Genomic DNA, 21,757 nt, shown 5'->3' on the forward strand with positions numbered 1-21,757 from the left:
ACCATTGCATTTCAACTGCTACGCGACATGTAAAAAGTCCCGAGTTTTTATGTATTTTCGGCTCAGCCTTTGGTGCTAGGCAATGGTTTTTTGTTGAGACGTGAACATTAGGTGTGTTATTGAAATATGTGCCAAGCACGTAGAAGATGCAAACAAACAACTTTCTCATTACAAATGAACTTTTTATTGCAAAAGTCATGTAAGAGTTACATGGTAAGAATATCACAGTGGGGGGAGCTCCCAGAGTTTTGAAGAAAAAAAATGTCAGGGGATCTTCTATGATTACATAAATAGAGTAATTATATAAAAACAGCAAAAATATGTGGACATGTGAACATTACTAATGGCAAATAAGTTTGCTTTATATAACAAGTGGATACATAAGGTTAAAGGGGCACAAAAATTTTCATCTGGCGTTTTTTTTTTTTTCTGTAGCATGTTGCTGGGGGCCTTTAGTTATGACAAGGCACATCGCTTGCTGCGGCATGCGACAGCTAATTAATTACAGTCGGTTTATTGCTGACCAGTGTCAGTTTCAGTTTGGGAGAGCTCCAAGAATGACTAGCCGCTGGGCATAACAAACGCCATCTAGCGTGTGAAACGGCACACAGAACCATGATGCACTTACACGCTGCCTGCATCGTCTGCTTTTATTCTTGTGCTGCGCGATGTCGTTGCCATCATTGTCATATGGTGGCAACAACTTTCTTGAGGCTTCCACACGTTTGCCCCCGGGCACGGACTCGTAAGCAGCCGCCAAACAGTAGTCCGCTGGCACAAGCGTGGCCAAAGGGCTATAGCAACTATGATGTCATTATTCTAGCTACTCCGACTTTGGAGCTTGGCCACGGTGGTGTCGTCTCGGAAGTTGGGGGGTCATCTTCAGGTCACTTTAGATGATGTCAATGTCGCGAGGTGCTACATATAACGCTGGATTATGCACGCGAACTTCAAAATTTATATAAATGACCTGTCAAGCTATATTCGCTGTTGAAATTTAGTAGACGATATACGCATGTTCACGGGAATCAATCCCACAGGCTATCTTAGCTGCGAAATTCGTGTCAGTGCTAGTTTCTGACGGAATGGTACAACTAATAAGAAACAAAAAATTATAGAAATTTATGCACACAAGTAACAAAAAGTAACAAGAATAATCAAACCAACATGATATATCTTGTGTCATTATAAGTAATATCAATCGCTTATGCTGTCACAAAGATGCAATATACACAGTAAAATGACACAAGTATTGACAGCTAATTAGAAAATTCAAATGAGTCATCTAATTCCCAAACAAAATATTCCTTGCTGCACGCGTAGGGTGAGCGAACATCGGGCAATGGCTTGATTTTGAAAGGTATTAAATTTTATAATGCTCTGCCCAAGGAAAGGGTTGTGAACTTGCCGTAATTCATCCAGGCAAAAGAAAAGTCGCTGCACTGGGAATGCTAGGAACCGTTGTTGCTAGTAATGTGTCCAGGATCAATACCTAAAGCAGATGTGTGTAATAAGCCTATGTGCGATTATGGATAGTTTCTGATGGAATAATTGTCGTAATGGGAGATTGTTAAGCTTAGAAAACGGTGGCCTGCTGAACAACCCAAACAGGCTGAAAGTTCGAAGCCTTGTGCATTGGTTCAGCAGTCGCTGCAGACGTTCAGTATGCATAAAATTCATGTTGGCCCAAGACGATACACAATACAAAAAATGGCTATAAATATAAGCACAATACAAGTCTTTTTTACAAGAGATTGGGCTTGTCTGTGAAATTTTGGTTCAGTATCTAAAATGACACTGAGAAATCGTGCTTCATTTGAGTCCTGCATGACATAATCGTCGATGTGAACAGAAGGTGGGAACGTCAATTTGAATTTCGTGGGGTATGGAATACCGTAAGTGTGGTTTTAGTAGGATTAATGTGCCGGTGATTGTTTTGAAACCATAAAGTAATACTGTTTAAGTTGGCATGTAAAGTTATTGCATGTAAAGATGCTCATGTCGTCAGCATAAAGTCTACTCTTGGTCTTAAAGGGGCCGTGCAGCACTTAATGAACATGGTCAGAAAATGCTGTCAATTGGTAGTAGAGGCTCCTGCAAACATGTCAGCCAAATATCATAGCACTGCACACGGCAAAGAATTTACAATTATATTTCAGGGACAGCTAGAACTTGCTCACTCTTCTCTCGACTTCTGGGGGGACCAACTACATCAGAGGAGGGGAGGACGGCCATTGGTTGATTTGAGCATTCCTGTGTTGCATAAGGCGTATTCACACGGGGGGACAAATCCTCAGGGGAGAAGTGGGGATTGCGGATCACGTGACAACGACGTCACGGATTAGTGAGTGGGCGCGACCCCTCCACGTTTCCTTGGGGGAGACATTGACCTTTTGAGCGACAGGTCAAACGATGCCCATGCGGTGGGGGAGAAAGTGGAATTTCGGGCTGGTGTTCGGTGCAGTTGCTCCTACTGCGGCAACCATTTTGCAATCACTTCGTGGGTGTGTTGGCCGCGATTGCCAAACTTAGCGACAATGCTACTTTTCTTTTTCGATGTTGTAAGGGCACGCGTGCTTGTGGAACCCCTCGTTCGAGGCCTGCTGAACTTGAATGCTGTGCGAGAGTTGATTTTCAAGCAGATAGCGGAGCGCTACCATCACTGTGGCCCATATACAGGTCGCTGATAAGCTTTTTTCGAATGTGGCGATTTTTATGAGCCCATTTTCTTGAGCCCATTTTCTTGAGCCCGTTTAACCCGACGTTACCCGTTTTGCTAAAATAACGACTTAATGAAAAAAAAAAGCTTAATGCATGTTTGTAGTATATTAATGATGAAAAGCAATAAACAGTACATTTGACCGACATTTCTAGACGTTTGGTGGAGCGTCGACTGCTCTCACAGACTACAGAATTTTCATGCAGAAGGCTCCGCCTCATTATACGTAGTTTCAGCGCTATGACGAGGAAAACTTTTGGAGCTATGATGAGCCAACTTATCGGCATTGAACACAAACTTAGTGCCTACCCGAGCGTCGACTTATGTAGGCTATAAGGCGTTCCCACATTATGCATATACTTCTAAAAAAATTTTTAACAGGCCGCCGGAAGCGCGATTGATGCCTTAATTTCCACTGTACGCTCGCGGAATGAAGATTTCATTTTTTCTGCTGCAACTGATGACTGATTCTGCATGGTGATGACAGCAGCAGTCTATACAGTTTTGTGGCACTCCAAAATTTTGATAAAATGCTCATACAGATCACTGTCAAGCATGAAGAGGCGACATCTCTTCCGTTCTCATGGCTAAAAAAAACTATGATAGCTGCACTTCTTCTTTAAGACAAAGCCGACCAACATCGAAAGATGCTTCATTTCAATTCCTATTACTCAACTACATGACCAAAGCCCGAGTAATTAGAACTAAAGTTGTCCGATTCGAAAGGCTCTGCACAATTTCTTCAGCAGAGGAAAAAAAATGTGAAAAACTGCTGGCGACCAATCCAAAGTGCACAGCAGTGCCGGTATTACATAAAACTGTTACGCGCATTCTGCTAAAGGCAGCAGCGCACTTCTCAAAAGCCTAATTCCACACGTGGCTGTTACTGCCAGGCCCGCATTGTACTTTTGTTGTCAGCAACTGGTGAAACGTGTGGCTGTACAAGCCACAAAAGTAGTCTGGTAGCGCCAACCTCCCTCTCCATTCGCCTCCTCCACGTGAGCATGGGACTTTTGAGGGGAACTCTCATCACAGGCTGACGTCACTTTATCCCCCATGGATTTATTCCTCGTGTGAATGCCGGTATAGTTACCGTGACCACTGCGGGGTGCCACAGTGAGCTCACAGTAGTGGCACTAGAGTGCTCACGACCGCACCAAAAGTGAGCCAATGTGTTCAAAGAACGAAAAAAAAAAAAAAAAAGTGGTCAAGGTCATGACACGCTCCGACGTAGCTTCGTGCCCCTTTGTTATCCGACCTTGTGTAGCTTTGAGAGTGCTCATCAGAACTAAAGAAGAGAAAAAGCACTTAAAGTGCACGACAAATCTGTGCCACTCTGCTCACACTTGATGGATTTCAAATTTTTTTTTTGCGGCAATCGATTAGCGAGGCAATATAAACTCTGATAGCAAGGTCATTTTATGATTACAGTAGACTCTTGTTAAGCTGAACTTAAAGGGACCAGGAATATATGTTCCAATATAAGACAAGTTCCACTTACTGAGAAATTAACAGGGCGCGAAATTCAAGTACAAAACCAATTATATTAGAGGCAGTTGCTCCATTTAAGCAGCAATTCCATTTAAGAGATTCCATTTTACCGAGAGTCTACTGTACTTGGAAAAGTGTTGCTGCAGGGCCCCCTTAACAGGAATAGTAAATAGGTCATAGACAAACATCGAAAAGCGTGGCCAAAATTTATTCCTAGGGGGACACCTCCTTTAATCACCTTGAACAAAGAGATGCTGTACAAAGCACAGATCCACCAAATGTCAACAATGCTGTTTACTTTTCTTTCTTGTGGACGTCACCCTTGTTCCAAGGTATCTGCGAAACAACATATCTGCAAGACGAGAGGAATGCAGCGTTACTGACTGTTGAAATTCATACACAACAGCATGCATAAATTTTGGCAGTATAGCAGCATACTTTCACAAATGTGATGCGAATTTCTTCGCTTCTTTATTGCAAAAGCGTGCGACCTTGGATTACGTGGAATGTGTAGGAAGTGGCATGAAAAAAACATGGCCAGACAAACACCGCATATTCAAACTGCTTTTGCCTTATGCAATTTCGATACATTGTATTTAATCATGAGATTACTGGCACGGAACAAAGCAAGCCCTATACCTTACGAGACATTGTGTAAGTGAACCTTCCCAGACAACATACAGTGCTGATTGATGGAACTCTGGGTAATGCCTATGGGTACACCAATTTGTGCCAGATCACAACACTCACTAGCAATTAGGGGGCTAAGCATAGACAGTGGACCAAATTGACAACTTGTAGGTTCTCATTGAATGAATATTGGGCTGGGTCTTTTCTATATCTTTGGGTCCTTTGCTGTCGTTACTGTGACGGTGCACATGGCATGTTAGTCATGCCAGCTTAAAGTATCTACGTGGGTTAATGTTAGTCAGGCTGCCAAGATTACCATGGAGAGACATAACAAAGAAGCATTTAGAACTTTTCTTTTTGGCCTGCCTTCATCTAGCAACATTTACATGCACCATTGAAATATCTGTACCTGGCACTGATGTTTACGCTGCCGGCTACCTCAAAAGAAGCTGTCTTGTTTTGTTTATCATGGGTGCTGTTTATTTTTTAACATATACACATGCATGTTATTGACGAGACTCATCTCAGAGCTCAACAAAGCACTATACAACAGCAATAGAGCACCTTCCAGCATTAAAATTCAACTGCCACAACTGGAAAGCAAGCTGAACACAATAGCCGCTGAGCTAACCGTCACAGACACATAGGAAGATTGACATACTTGAGCAACATGGTAAATAGCACCTCGCCTTGACATGAACTCAATTTAATCATTTACTCATGTAACCAGCATTTGTTCCTCAATGTTTTAGATTTCTCCACGTGTCTTTATGCTGGGTGGTTCTCAGTATTCCAACCCTGGTAGGGAAATGCGGAAAGCGTAGCTTGTTGGTATGGTTCCACTGGTAAAGGGCAACACAAGAAGCACCTCATATAGGCAAAGTGATGGAAGCATGTGTCGTGCAGCCCTCGATTTCCTCCCATACTTGCGCACTTGAATCGGACGATAGGCTTATCTTTTGCTCTTGCCAGTCTTTCTATGCACTGTGTGATGATTTCATTGTATAGGCTGTAATTTTGCATATTGATTAGCAACAAGTGCTCATCCTTTGGTGTTTTTGGCATTTTTTCTTGTTGCGTTGTCCTTTACCTAAGGAGTGGGGTATTATGCAATAGTTTATAGTACACTGTCCATTTCAGCACATGATGCCTATTGTACAGAGCTAGAAAAACATTAAACCAGTCCAATGATGACCGCTGGCTGTGGAGCCCTATCCAATCAGCGTGCCTTGACCTTGAAATTGACCATCTGCTTAGTAAAAACTATTACAGAGTACAATCTCCATTTTCTGATTTTCTGTGGTTGGTATATTCCTTCAGGAAGTCCCAATATTGTCGAAGAATATGGAACCCCTTCCTCTACTGCCTATTGTGCAAACCTGACTTTAAACTAATGAAATCCTTCCAAATGGTCATAAAAAAAGCAAGACAGTTATACCTTTGATAGATGCCAGGCATATACTGGTTCCAGTAGAAGAGCATCAGGAGAGGGTTTTCACAGATCCAGACGGTGTTAAGTTTGTTTGCGATTGCAACAGACATCAGCTCGGCACAACGCTCTGGTAGCAACACACCAACTACCTTCACTGCTGGTTCATCCTGTGAACAGATTACACTGAAATTAGTCGGAACATGTGTTGCTTTAGTTCAACTTGACACAGTAACACAGCATGCTTTAATAAAAAGAAGGGCGATTTCACGGTGAGGTTTAAGGTTCTAAAGCTGTGCCTTGGCTACAAGAGATGAAATAGCGGAAAGGCTTGGTTTCACATTGGTAATCAGGAATGTTTGAATTCACACCTAGATCAAGAAGCTTTTTGTTCCCTCTCGTTTCTCTTCCAATAATCTTAAACTTTCTCCTTGTTTTACATATTAGAGTGAACATCACACGACGCTGTTCATGCCTTTTCGGCCTTGAAGTGTTAACAAACATCAGCAGAGAATACAAGATGTTGTAAATGTACTAGAATAACGTAGGAGATGTTTTGCTGTGCAGCACCACAAAACATTCACTTTAGGCAGAGGAGGTGACAAGGATCTTTGCCGACTAGTCAAGCAAAATTGTCACACCACATTAACCAGTAGCATTAAAATCACCACAGCCTTCACAGGAGCGTGGCGATATCTTATTTGCGCCACAGGCAATTGTTTTCTTTAGTGGCACGAACAGTTGCTGAGACGTTGAAGCTCAGCAATGAAAAGAATCATCTCACTTGCCACAGCACACCCATCACTGATGGCTTTTGATGGCTTTTGATGGCATGGGCCAATAAAGCCATCTTCCGACGGTAATGGACATCCTTCAGTCCCTGCACCATGTGCAAAGTTCCTGTGAGTTGTGGCAGTGGTGCAACAGGTCGTGATGTCATGCCTCCCACCGAGTTCAGGGCTCCACCATGTAAATATGTACTGCTTTAGAGGCAGTCATGTACACTACTCAGCGTGTTAAGTGCATTTGCGACTGTAAAACAGGGGGTCTTGCAACAAAGTATGTCGCTGCATAATTATACACTCTATGCATGTTCCTTACCTTAAACTGCAACACTCACAAGAAGTTGTCTTCGCTCAAATTTGTTGAACGGGTCAGGAAGCACTTTTTTAAGTAATGATTGATTGACCTCACTATCAGAGTTTATTGCCTTATGAATGGATAGGCGTCAAAATTTCTTGAATCCGTCAAGTACGGGCGGAGTTGCAGGGATCCGTCGCGCGCTGGAAGCTACAGATGAAGGCACGACAAGGGAAAACGAAGCTACGTCATGCGCGCATCATGACCTTGAGTGCACGTCACGAGATGCAATTGCTCTCTCTCCCCGCGCTACTCCGGTGGGCACAAGTGTCACTACTGAGTAATTTTAGCACACTATCGAGCACGTCACCTGGCACTTGGCAGTATCCAGTGGCAAGAAGTACATCTGACCCAAACGCCGCTCTTGCTTTATGCCAACTATCGGCCAATAGCAGCAATTATCTGTGTGACGCAAAGCTTGCTGTATGACGGCCTTCCAAAGAGCGCGAGCACAGGCCTCGGTATGAAGAGAGGGCACTTGAGAAAGTAGCAACTTCATGCTCTGCTTGTGAACTCTCCTTACTGCGCACGACTGCAAGGTTTGGCTGAGCTGTTCCACAGCAGCGCCTGCTTTCCGCTGCATGTGTTTTTTCACCAATCACGAGGGGTGGTTCATGACCCTTTAAGGCTAGCACTCTAGGCCGTTAGATCCCTCATTCATGCATCAACACTCTCACATGGCAATCAACACTTTACCGATATCGATTCATGGGCATTAATTGTCATTGGTGTCATCACTGGTCCCGGGCACACAATTGTCACATCGATCAGGCCGGTCACCTGCCCCTGCACCATCAGACTCTCCAAGTAACCCTGGAAAAATTTAGAAATATTTCATTCTGTCACGATTTAGTGGCCACATCATTTTCCTGCGTACAAGCCCATTTAAATTGTTTCGAGAAGTTTAATACAAGCCAAAATAATTGTTAAGCAAAAAGCATCTGCATGTCATAAGCTTGCAGAGCTACACCTAAGTTAGCAGCAATGTCCCACATCAATTAGAGTTGCTTTTGTGTGTGTGATGACTGTTGCACAATGTTAAACCCCGACATGCACAAAGGGAGTGCGAGAGACTGCGATACGTTAAGTATATGATGAAATAATGTAAGGCAATTAATTCACCTGAATTGCATGCTTGGTTGCAGCATATGCTGGAGCCAGATGAACACCTAGAAAATAAAAAAAAGTGGGGATAAGTAGAATGATTGCTTTTGGCAGTTGCACGCAGCAGATAGTTTCAAGTTTAGTTGTGCGCTCTGTTATACTTCAGTAAAGTTAAATATGACCATAGCTTCAAGTATGTTGTACATAATTAACGGTTGCAGTAAATATCATAGTGCCAAGGTTTTACAAGCAAAGCCAGAGTCGCACAGCGGAATTCAGAAGATTCAAATTAGCAGCAAACTTTAAAAGGCCCTATCGGTGGACTATCGTTATTCTAGACTAGCGTGTTTTAAGAGAGTGCAATCTGTCTTTGTGGATGAAGTTTCTTGTATTTAGTTTTTCATCAATTATTCTCATCAATGGAATCAAAGTTGGCTGAAAAATTACTACATTATTAGTTCTTATCTAGGAATGTCACTGAAGGGAATGTTTTGACGAGGGGATTTGTCATCAGTGCACTTGTCTGTAAAAATTTCCCTTCAGAAAGTTGTCTGCAGAGACTCTCAATCTTATCCAAACACCGTTGATCACTTCAAGCCTTCATCTACCTGTGAACATCCATCCAGTCTGAATATCTCTGCTTAATGAGCTGCCATGGTCAGGTTTGAGAGGATAACGAGGCAGAAAAATGACTCGTTTTGTAAGGGCCCTGCAACTCCTTTCAAGTTTATCATAGAATGACCTTAATGTTGTACTCTTGCCCCCCAAGAAATACACTTCGAATCCATTAAATGAAAGTGGGAATATTTGAAAGAGTTGTACTGCGCTTTCTCTTTTTTAGTTGCCATGAGCGTGCTGAAAGTTACACAAAGCAATGGTGTGATGCACTTAAAAAGTTACGTCACCATGTGTCGTGGCCTTGAGCGTTCTCTACTTTTCTTCTTTGACCATATTGGCCACTACTTCTAGTCCGGCACCTGGTGCGGGGGCCACGGTACCTACACAACACAAGGTGTGGCCTCCGAGATCCAAGCTTGCCAACCAGTGCAGCAGTTGGGGCATGTTGGAAGTTGGGGGTCACCCCAACTTCCAACTTCCATTTTAAAGAGAGCTAACAGTGCACTGAAAACACAGACGAACAACGGCACACATATACACACACACAGGTGCCTGTGTGTGTATGTGTATATGTGTGACATGTATATGTGTGCCTTTGTTCATCCGTGTTTGTCGCGCGCTTTTAGCTCTCTTAAAAAAAATTCTTCAGCTAGCATGCACTTGCTTTCTGCATAGTTTTGCGACAGAGAGAGCAAGAGATCTCTGACTGTTTTTAAACACGAAATTGTGAACTCTTTGCTGCGTTCAGTGCAATAATATTTGGCTCGCACGTTCATAGCAGACAGCTCGCCTACATTTTTAGACTCTCTTAAAGTATGCAATATCTGTAGTACAGCCATACCTTGTGTTCCACTCATGCTACTTGTGGCTACGACGTGCACCTTCCTTCCCGCCTCTTTTGCATTGACAAGAACGAGTCGGGTGAGTGACATGTGGCCAAACACATTGACCTCAAACATAGCCTTGTCCTCTTCGATTGTGCAGTCTTCAAAGTTTTTCATAGTGCATATTCCAGCATTGTTGACCAATACGTCTACCTGCAGTTATACACAAAACTGGCAATACAGGAACATAAAGACAAAGTAAAAAAGAAATAGAGTGAGACAATTGCTTTGGCTGTATATTTCACATTTATATCCCAAGCATAGAATAAGAACATTCATTATCAGGTTTTATTGGCACATTAGAGCCTTGAAATGGATATCGGTGGCATTATTTCCTATTTTGCAACAGCCAATAGGCACAACATCGGTATCACAGATCAAAATTTATCTGAGAAACGCATGTCTCGGCGTGTTTAAAGGGGCCTAGCAACACTTTTCCAAGCAATCATGAAATCACCTCACTGTCGGAGTTTATTGCCTTCTGATTCAACTGCCACAAAAATATTTATGATCTATCAAGTACGAGTGGAGTTACAGGGATTTATCGCACACTCTAAGCACTTTCTCTCTCCTTTCATCCCAGCGAGCATGCTGAAAGCTCATGACCTTGCGCACTTTCTTGTTTTGTTCGATTACGCACGCGACCAGTGTATTAACGTTGTGCGCGGCTCACTTGTCCACGCTGCGACGTGCCGCTCCTTGGGAACGTCACGGCGGCCACGGTAACCGTGCAGCTCACGATGTTCAAGTCAGCCAATGGCCGTGTCATTTGGGTATGTGATGCAGTTGATTTTGGGTATATGGCATCATTTGTCGAGAGAAGAGCGAGCAATTTCTTGCTGACTTTGAAATTTAATTGTAATTTCCTGCCGCATGTTGCGCTATAATCTTTGGCTCACACGTTTGCAGGAGCCTTGACTACCGATCGGCAGTGTTTTCTGACCATGTTCAAGAAGTGCTGCAGGGCCCCTTTAAGAACAATGAAATTTCGAGGAAGTTAGTTCAGTTCAATGGCGTGAAGTAATATATTAATGCAGTTACCCCATACACTCTGTCCGACATTGCAAGGCAATGCACATGCTCTAACTGTTCCATGAAAAAAATACATCTGTAAGGCACAGCACTTTTCCTCTTTGGTGTACAGAGGAAATATGTCTTACTTGAGAGATCTATGCTACTCTTGAGCTGTTCACATCCCTCAAATTCATGGGTTTCAAACACCTAGTTACAGAACATACGAAAGAGAGAAAAAAAGGAACATATTCAAAAGCTTACAGTTCCGTAAAAGTCCAGGACCTTTTTGAGTTGATCAGCATGGCAGGAGATGTTGGCCAAATTGAATGGCAAAACCAGCACTTTGCAGTGATTGTTAAGTTCTGAAAACCAATTATAAATAAAGAATAAAACATGAGCACATTATGCTTATGTAAACTAAGTGCTGTCATGTATCATGGAATGACCCACGCAAACATGAATAGCAGTAGCCAGTCATACAATTTTTTGGAACTGCTTTTACACTCATGTTCAACAACACTAGTTTTATGCTCTAGGTGCCTTTGGTCAGCAAGAGCACTTTAATCTCAGGCACGGCACACACGACTGCCATGGTGCTGCAAGAAGATTTTGCACAGACCGAGAACAGTTATGATCATTGGGGAGCCTTGCAACATAGATTTATTTAGTATGTGAAACCAAGTCGCACATTTTTAAAAGATGGTTTAGTTTGGTTGGTTCCAATGGTGCATAAGTAACTTAGGCTATCATGCACCAAACACATGGTCATTTTTAAAAGAGCACTGACAAAATTTTGCACCTTGTTTTTTCTGTTGCAATAAGTAGCTATTGACCCACTTATCATGGCTTGAAAGCTCATTTGCTCGAGTGCGCGATGGTTAATTATTTGGAGACGATTTTATAGCACCCAGTCGCAGTTTCGGTTTCAGAGAGTGCCGAGGGATGCGGGACCCAGAATGGTTTTCATGTAAACATAGCTGGCTATGTGAGCACACAAAACCGTGTACACATGAGCACCGCGTTGACAACTCTTTTCAACGAAGGCTTGCTGGGTGCTGCTATAATCCCCTCTGAGACGTTGTAAATATGTGTGACCCTCCCAAAATGCACTGCCGAGGCAAGGACATCAGCCTTTGCACTCCCGTGCAAGTGTGCCCCCTCTTTCCTTTGAAAAGGTCTGCTAGGAGAGAGCGCTTGCAAGGATCGTGGCAGCCAATACAAACTCGTGACACAGGTGGTGGTTGGTTGTTTACGCGAAAAGCAAAGGGGCGTTTTGCGTGCAGTGGCACGACACGCACTTTAAATATGATTTTAAATACGTTCTAGACTATATTATCTGTTGATATTTCATAGATGGTGTGTGTGTCCACGCAAATCTATCCCACAAGTTATCTCGCCTTCAAAATTTGGTGTCGGTACTCCTTTAACACAAGCAAGATGAGGTTCTCGCTGTGCCAGAAAATCTGACAATCAGATTTTGGTAGTTAACCTTTTAAAAATGTGTCTAGGCTGCACAATAGTTAGCTATATGTTCAACACTATCATTTAAACTGCACATGCTTTCACACCAGTAAAAAGCTCAACCTCTCATGCCTTTGCATTACCTACAATCATAGGCATAAGCACGGTCCCGCATTAGGACTGGCATCACACAGCCTGACGCAGAACATATGTCTTCATCATCACTTTGACAGCGACATACAAGCTTTCATGTGCTGCTTGCAACATAAAAGTTGCACAAGACTCTACTCTCCTCTACACACCATGCACAAGTGTAACACTTCGTTATTACCCCAAACTGTAGGCCATAATAGCTAGTGATTGCTGTTCCCATTCTCAGAATGTTTATCCTATATCATGTGATGCTCACCCAAACATCTGTCATGAACAGCTTGCAGCCTTTGCTGATGTGTGCCAGAAATAACGAGTTTGGCACCCACTTTAGCCAGCTTGTAAGAAAGCCACTCTCCAATGCCACTGGATGCACCTGTAATCCATACCACCTTGCCTTGCAGGGAAGCTGCATGAAGAATACAGATAATTCAGATGCAGAAAACAGGCTAGGACAGGAATCAAACATTGCAGAAGGCTTGTGCGAATAGTAAATTTTAGGTCCAAACGAATTCGAAGCGAATAGTGATTTGGTCGAAGCGAATTCGAATAGTTTATATCACATATTATAAAGAAAATGAGCATATTTGTCATGACCAAACTAACTAGCGCAATATTTTTAAAGTTGAAACAAGGCATATGCATATGTCATTCTTTTTGGTTCAAAGGGAAGTGGAAGCAACTTTGAGTAATAGCAGGATTTGACTTTCGGTAGAATGCAAGTGATAACCTGTAAAATATGTTACGTTTTAAAATTTACTATACTTAAAGCATATAAGCCGGTATAACAAGCTTTTGAACTTAAAAAATGATGAATCGATGTGAGGTTAATACAGTAAAACCTCATTAATTCGAACTCTGTTATTTCGAAATCCCGTATAATTAGAAGTATTTCCTTGGCCCCGTATTTTGCAATGTAAATTTGAGTGGATAATTTCAAGCGGCGGTCAGTACCAGCCCGGTTAATTCTAAAACTGGGTGCCATGTGCCAATTCCCCGATCCCGATTTAGCCGCAAATCCGCGGGATGATGGCCCTTAGGAGCCACAAGGCAATGCAGTGTAGCGATACTAATGAGTGACAAGTGAAGCATCCCAGCCTCGCTGCTGCCAGCGCAAGAAAAAAATTAAACAAAAGGCGGTCTTGTGGACAACTGAAATGTGCACCTGCGGAAAAGACTTGCTTCACTGCAACGCAGCGGTGACACGCGGGCAGCATAACGCATGCTTCTCTCAACGTCAGCGCGTCATGATTTGCCCATTCTTCTTGGGAAAATAGAGAAATTAATAAAGGGCGGTCTGACGGAATTCGCGATGTATGCGAACCTCCGAATGGCGGTTGTTCCGGCAATTTGCGCGCTTGCACTGCTGGCGGAGTACTTGCCTGCAACGCCTACTTCAAAAACTCAGTTCGAAAACTTCAATGATCATCTTTTCCACCCAGAACACATCGCGAATTCCGTCACACTGGTCATTATTAAATTCTTTATTTTACGAGAAAGAATGGGCGAATGGTCGCATCGTGACGCGCTGACGCTGAGAGGAGCAGGTGACATGCTGCCCGCGTATCACCACTGTGTTGCAGCGAAGCACGTCTTTTCCGCAGGCTCGCATTTCAGTTGACCACTAGACCGTTTTTTTTCCCTTTTTTTTTTTTTCTTGCGCTGGCAGCAGCGAGGCCCGCAGTTTGCCCGGTTTAGCGGTTGCTGGAAGACATAACCCTTGTAGCCGCAAACTAGCAGGAACAGCAAACGACCACCTCTGATTACTTCCAGTAATTCAAAGTTCCTTGCATCCCGCTTTTTATATGTTTGGTTAATTCGAAAACCCGCTTAATTAGATTTTTCACAGTCCCAGTGACTTTGAATTAACGAGGTTTTACTGTATGTTCATTTAAACTTGAAGTGGGGCTTCGCGGCAGTGCAAATTTCTCCTGGAAAGGTGTATTCACGGTACAGCACACCTCCACAGCAGTGAAAGCACCTTTACAGGGAGTTACATGCGGTTTATATGTCTATTTGTTCCATTTCGAATACTTCGAAATTTCCTAGATTTAAATTCGTTTCGAAGCGAATTCGAATACTGTAATAATCGTTCGAGTATTCGAAGTGCTCGAATATTCGCACAAGCCGAGAAAAGATGTTAGAAAGATTTCAGCAGGTGCAATCACTTCTGGTCGCCAAGTTACCGACTTCTTTACTTCCAAATACACCAATGATCACCTGCAACAACCGACATCTTCTTCTACAGCAACTTGCATACAGTGAGATATTGTTACGTGGCAACCTGCTAATTTTTAAACTTGCATCAAAAGGAGCATTTTTGCATTAAGGCGTCCACATTGAAGTGAGGCCAGGAATCAAACCTGTGAGTTCGTGCTCTGCAGTGCAGCAACCCCAGAGACAGCACTTTTTAACTAAGAGAGTGCGTGGCTTCATAAGCTTTAAAGTCGCGCATGGCTTCGACTTGCTCCCATTTCCACAAGTAAATGACATTTTCTTATGTGGTATCACCCCAAATGAGAGAACAGTGTTTACTTGTAGAAACAATGGCTAGTGGAAGCTATGTGTGATGTTAAAGCTCATGAGGCCACGCGCTGCCGTGTTGAAAGTCATAATGAGCATGACTGAACATCACTGCAGGATGAAGGCCCTTCAATTATTTTCAATTTACCCAGTCTTGTGTGAGCTAATTCTATACGCTGTGCCTGCTAATTTCTTAATTTCGTCACCCCACCTAACTTTCTACCGTTCTTGGCTGCACTTATTTCCCATCCCTTGGTAAGTGTACCATCGGTGTAGCTATACTGCTTGTTATCAGTCGTACACATTACACAGCCTGCCTCACTGCATTTCTTATCTCCTAATGTCAACTAGGATTCTCGGATCCACTCTGCTGTCTCTCTGTCACGCCTATCATTCTTCTTTCTATTAAACGCTGTGTAGTCCTTCTTCACGAGTTTCTTTGTTATGCGCCAAGCTGCAGCCCCTTAAGTTAATACTGACAGTATGCAATGATTGGCCACTTACAGCAGTAAAGTGCCCGTCAAGATTTGGGAATGTCTGCCATGTGCACTTCATCCCATCCTTTTTCTTCAGTGAATTTCAGTTTCATGAGTGGCATGCCCTGTACATGCTATTCATAGGCGTGCGCACGAGGGGGGCAGGGGTGTGGGGCGGGCGCCTCCCCTAGTCATCTGAAGAGGGCGCCATGTGAGCCCTATACCATTACTCAATCGGGCCTGTCCCGTCATTGTTTAAAGTGCAGTGTTATGGCCACGCAGGTTTTTGGCGATAATGGTGGTCGAGGACAGCAGATGTCGCATTCCAAGAGCCGTTTTTTTACACCAGGAAATCCGGGGACTAAAGGCAGGGCATTGTGGGAAGCCAGTAATCGCTTCATTTTAATTTTTGCATCCACTACGAAGCTTGTTTTCGTTCGAACTCGAGCCACATAGGGAAGGAGGTGGGGGTGTGTGTGTGTGTGTGTGTGTGTGTGTGTATATATATATATATGCGTGTATATATATATAGTATATATTCTAGTTCACTATAGGGCTGCCACCTTCACACTAGAAAAAGAAACGGTCTGAAAAAAAAAAAAAAAAGACGCCATGTTCAGTCTTTGACACGCAATGTTCATGTGTTGTTGACATTGTTCGCCTAGTCAGAAGTCAACATAATGTACATGTACAAAAAAGAAAACACAGCTAACCAACTATTCTGGTGGCATAAAAATAAATTCCGCCTACATATACGTCGTCCATTTGGAACGAAAAGCTCCCGCAATTATTATTACTACACGTCGTCCACGGCCAGGAGCCAGCTCGCTCTCAGGTTGAAATCTGCAGTCTTTCGGAACAGACATTGTCGTAATTTTCGCTGCTTCGAAGGTGGAGAATTTAGGCTCATGTTCATTTTTCGCTCTAGTCAAATGATCGGTATAACAGGGGGATCAACTATTTCGCGTTTTTATCATGCGTAAGATAGAAATTGGTTGAAAATTGCGAGAGTTTTGGTGATCAACGAAAAATATTTAGTATCTTCGATGTTGCTGTATTTACGCTTAAAAAATGCAAAAAAAAAGTAATCTCGATACGATGGCCAAAAAACCGGCCAATGACTGCTGGTCTTAGGTGCGGATAGTGCAGACCGACTAGGCAGTCCGGATAGTGCGGACTGTTCAAGAAACCAGCCAGGCCGGTCTAAAACCGTGCAGGCACTGGCAACCCTATAATAGTCCACTATAGGTCTAGAGACCTGGTATGGTGGCGCTGCTGCTCCCGCCCTCTGTGGGGCGAGCGGGGCACTCTTAGGTTGGGAGAATACGTGCGCGCCTGCATGTTTCAGTGCGGCAGTGGCCAGGGGCGTAGCCAAGGGGGGGGTTGGGGGGGTTCAAACCCCCCCCCCCCGAAATTTTTCAATTTTGCTTGCGTATATAGGCACGCACACATACAAACGCACGCACGAACATACATAAAGTATGGTTGAACCCCCCCCCGAAAAAAATTTCTGGCTACGCCCCTGGCAGTGGCGGTTGCGGCAGCAGGTTTTCCTTTAGAACAGCAATCTTTGTTTGCCTTTTTGTGCATAAATGCACCGTGCTGAATCACGTTTACTTGTGTTTCATGTTTCGGTGGATAGGCAGGCTGACAGAAGGTATAGCACTTGCAGGCACGGACGAGAAAGCCACAACGGGGCGCCCGTGTCTGCTTGCGCTTCAACCAACTAGCCCAAAAAGCCACTTTGTCAAAGACGATCTGTCGGCGGCTCTCGTCGGCATTCAACTAAGTCCCCCTTTTATTAACGAAATATTTGTGGCGCTACTGAGAACGAGGAAGAATGAGAGAATACAGTATATAATCTCTCGTTTATCTTCCTTGTTCTCAGTTGCGCCACAAATATTTCATTTTAAACCAAATCGCCGAACGTACATCCTGCAGCCCCTTTTGGCCTCAAGGTACCCGAGAAAGGCAAGAGACCTCTTCGTCCCGTTTACGGCTGAAAACCGAGCTATGAGCACACCCTTCCATAGTTAAAAAAAACACCACAGCTGCGTGCAGCGGTAACGAGAAACAACTAGTGCTGCTACGTCCCTTTTAAACCGCACTGGGAGCCGATTGAACCACACACACCATTTCGGGCCGTGCGAAGCGCCCATGAGTCCCAATTGCTGATTGTAGCGCGTCTTCAGCTCTCGCGTGAACGCGACTACAAGAGGCAACCATCGTGTGTTGTTCTGACGTTTTCGTAGGATTTAAGATGCGGACAGGTGCTTCAACGAGAGTTGTTTGTCGTTTTGCATGAAGTTGTACACGAGTGGTAAGTTGTGCGGTATGAAAGAAGAAATTCCTGAACGCAACGGGGACTTCCCACGTCTATGACGAGCGCACAGTGCAAATCAAGATCGGGGACTATGATGTATGAGTGGAGATGAGCTCTTTCTTATCTTTTGTTGCCCTTCGGGGGCTGAGCTGTTGAACTATTGTTGATCCCAACAAAGTGGATGCTGCAAATGCGTGTCTGTTTCCGCACTGATTGCCACTGCTCGCCGTTCTGGCAGGCATGACGAAACCACGCACCAGAGCTAAATACGCAGGCAGGCGTTATGCCCTTCTAGGTGGCAGTTGTAAGCCTGCTCTTTCTTTTTGTCCTACTATGTCTGTGTATCACAAAAATAATAAAAGTTGCATGAAAGTGGGATCATTTATGGATGAAGTTCAAGGAGTTGTTTATACGCCGCTTAGCTCTGGTGGAAAGTTATCTTTCATTTTCGTGTGATTTCTGTGGGAACCGGCAGAATTTTATAGGCGGTTGTTTGCCAACGGTGTTTCTGCAGCTGTTGTGACAGCCATGTACGCAGCAGTATGAGAACATGCCGGATTTAGCGACACGCCTATCGTCCCGGTGCGCCCGCAAGCAACCGGCTCCCATCCTAACTTTTCCGCTGCGTGCGTGAGGGGGCGCTGCCACCTCGGCTTGGAGTAAGATAGCTTTAATCGAAGTAAAGACACTAGGCCAACACTAAGAAAAAGAAGAGTAAAAGTTTTCTTTTGTCGAGCCTGGTGGCACACTTGTCACTGCCCCGTTATAAAGGGGACGCTCATAGCATCCGAAAGGCTTGAAACAGCAGCGCGCAATGCCTATTGGCCGCGAGATCGAGTGGAGTCGCCGCCTGGCGGCTTCTGGCTGAACCGCGCCTAGTGTGGATTGCGCCATGCGTTGTCTGCTAGCCACGTTGTGTTTGCATGTGCGCATACGTTATGCAGGTCCTCAAAAGGCGGTTTGTTCTGTTGCGTTAGTGCAATTTTAATCGCTCGTACGTATGCCTAGCACGATCTAAAGAAGCATTTGGCCTTCATCGGTTGTATGTGCACTGTAATAAGATCAGTGAGTGCTGTGTGTGGTCGTCGTACCCTCCGTTCACGAGAGTCATTAGTGTAGGTGCCGCTCTGTGGTTCAAGCGCATTGCAGAGGGCACTTGGCGTCTTAAAGATGAGAACTATTAAATCTCATGTGAATGTAGCCTTTTAGCGGCTCGGTAGTAAAAAAAAGCTCTCATGCACTTGGGCATTGTGGTTAGGTGTATAACTTCGGGACTGTTGTTTATAGGTTACGCGACGAGCTTTAGTTGCGTACGGTCCTCGTCCCACTACAGAGAAATATTTCTGTCAAGTCAAGTCTGACACTTTGGTACTTAAATTGTCCCCTAAAAAGAATAGTAAATTGAATGACACGGAAATCGCAAAACTGAGTTGCCTTGCGCAATTTTAACTTGTGGCGAAATTTATACAAAAACACCCGTGTACTTAAATTAAGGTACGCGTTAAAGAGCCCTGATGGTCAAAATTAATCCAAATGGCGTACTTTACATTTATGTCGTAGTAATTTCACGCGAAGCCACATCTTTTTTTTCTTTACATTATCTTGAGCGTTTGTGTTGTGTTGTTATAGATTGACAGAAGGCAGCGGACATTATTCGCATGGAAAAACGTACTTTGGTCCCGTGAAATAACCGGTCCTTTGTTCCATTACTGTAGTACAAGTAATCAATCGAAGAAAGTTCCATGCTGTACAGTTACCTTTGTGTACTGTTACTGGAATAAAATTAAGCATGTGCGTGTTAAACGTCTCCGTAGCGTAAAGCGCGGTCAGCCACGTAGGTTTCCTCAGTAAACCTATCAACTGTCCTACATTTCATGGAGAACTGTATAAGGAATGCGGATGAATATTTTAACACGCTGGGCACAAAGTGCTATTTGAACTCATCGTGCAGGAATATGGGCTTTCTTTTTGTTGTGGGGTATCCAGATGAACAGGAAGTAAATACTTAATTCGGTCGCGCTACAACAGTGCGTAGTAGGTGGAACACAAGCTAAACACGTAAAAATAAAACAACAAGAAAACGTCATCCATTGCGAAAATGCCGACTGTTGCCGAAGGCGAGCAACCCGTTTGTTGGCAGGATGCCCTTCTCTCACAAGTAATAGTAACGTTCAGCGCGCTTCGTGCATTCATTCGGGAATGAAGAGCGCACATATTACCAGAAAGCTGCAGTCAACACATTTTTTTTTTTGCCGGAAGTCGGGCCAAATCGCTCACATCTAAGCGCTGTTGTGTGCGTTTGTATACGCGCCGACAACCGCCTATCCACACTAGTGCGGCGACGGTGCTGCCACCTGTAGCCCGATCTTGCGGCGAATAGGCGGACCCTGCGCACGCCAATCAGTGCCTCCCACGCAGGGGCGTAGCCAAGGGAAGGGGGTTGGGGGGTTTCAAATGTGCTTGCGTATATATATATATATATACACGCACATATACATAAAGTCTGGTTGCGAACCACACCCGAAAAAAATTTCTGGCTACGCCCCTGCCCCCACGAAACACAAAACCTCTATAAAACGTCTTTAAAACGTTTAAAACCTCTATAAAACGTTTCATGGGTGTTTTGTTTCATGAGTTCCTATATAACAAAAGGTGGCACTGGTTGTACAGCCGCACCTGCGGGCATGCGTGGTGTGAAGGGCACACGTGAAACAGTGCAGCGGCGCGAAGATTTTATTACGCTACACAACCCCCGACATTACGCTTCTGGCAGTGGTTATGTCTTATATAGTTCTTGCGACGTCAGAAGATGGCGAATACAGTATTTTAAGTTTCACTTTTTGAGCGCACAAATGAACAAGGACGAAAAACGACGCGGACACAGCGCTGACGTCCTTGTTCATTTGTGCGCTCAAAAACAAACGTGAATTACCAACATGCCCATAGCATACGCTCCTCTTTCAAGATAGTATTTTAAACTACGCGCCGAAGAGTCGTCAGCCAATACGCTACAGACGCCAAACCATTGGTCGTAGCATTTCGGCATTTCTGCAAAGGGCGCACGTGGGTCGTGTACACGGGACACGCACACACGGCAGTGACAGTTGGAATGAAATAACGGCAGTCTTCGTTATTTCATTCCAACTGTCAAACTGCTTGCGAACGTGCCCCCCACCCCCTTTTTTTTTTAGTTGTCATATTCGACTAACACTGTAACACAACTGCGTACAAGTACAACCGATCAAATCGACCCGCTCTTCGCACGCTTGCCTTTGAACGGATAGACGCGCGTACTTTTCTTACCTGGAGACACTCCGAACTTTTCACAGAATAGCAGAGTCAAGTCGGCGTCGGCACGTATCAACCACAGCGCAAGAAGTGCGATGGCAGCACACACCGCAAGAAGCGGCATTGAAAGCAATTCATTCAACATTTTCTGTCAGATTGCGTTCCGGGCGCTCTGTATGACTACTGATCGAACTGGTGGAACAGGTGCGTCTTATCGGAATGCGACGACGAGCCGGGACCTACAGCGGCTCTGGCGTTGCAAAGTTGTTTATGAAACCCGGCATCCAAGGCCAGCCGCTCCAAATAACGAATCAGCAATTACGCACGCGTGTGCGCACGTACAGCTAGAAATGAAAGATGAAGATAGCAATATCAAAAGGTTCTCGGATTGCTTTCTGCAGTACCATGGGCGTAGCCGGGGGGGGGGGGGGGGTTCAACCCCCCGAAATTTTTACATATATACAAGCGCGCACGTACGGTTGAACCCAAATTTCTGGCTACGCCCCT

General features: G+C 44.2%; 1 protein-coding gene across 1 annotated transcript; it reads right to left on the reverse strand.

The window, feature by feature from the left end:
- Window positions 1-4,486: 4,486 nt before the first annotated feature.
- On the reverse strand, window positions 4,487-21,471 carry LOC119389962 (dehydrogenase/reductase SDR family member 7). Its single transcript, XM_037657433.2, has 8 exons — window positions 21,266-21,471; window positions 12,900-13,049; window positions 11,291-11,391; window positions 9,973-10,168; window positions 8,532-8,578; window positions 8,106-8,222; window positions 6,279-6,439; window positions 4,487-4,562 (listed from the first exon to the last, which is right to left on the reverse strand). The coding sequence occupies exons 1-8, from the start codon at window positions 21,393-21,395 to the stop codon at window positions 4,505-4,507; spliced, it is 960 nt and encodes a 319-aa protein (XP_037513361.1). The 5' UTR covers window positions 21,396-21,471; the 3' UTR covers window positions 4,487-4,504.
- Window positions 21,472-21,757: the final 286 nt, after the last annotated feature.

The sequence above is a fragment of the Rhipicephalus sanguineus genome, chromosome 4 (genome assembly GCF_013339695.2).
Source record: "Rhipicephalus sanguineus isolate Rsan-2018 chromosome 4, BIME_Rsan_1.4, whole genome shotgun sequence".
Classification (NCBI taxonomy): domain Eukaryota; kingdom Metazoa; phylum Arthropoda; class Arachnida; order Ixodida; family Ixodidae; genus Rhipicephalus; species Rhipicephalus sanguineus.

Excerpts from the sequence above, each read along its gene's own strand:
- LOC119389962 (XM_037657433.2), bottom strand. The coding sequence starts at position 21,395 with ATGTTGAATGAATTGCTTTCAATGCCGCTTCTTGCGGTGTGTGCTGCC. Across the intron at positions 13,050-21,265 it reads AAAGTTCGGAGTGTCTCCAG|CTTCCCTGCAAGGCAAGGTG; the intron begins GTAAGAAAAGTA and ends TTCTTCATGCAG. Across the intron at positions 8,223-8,531 it reads CAACCAAGCATGCAATTCAG|GGTTACTTGGAGAGTCTGAT; the intron begins GTGAATTAATTG and ends AAATTTTTCCAG.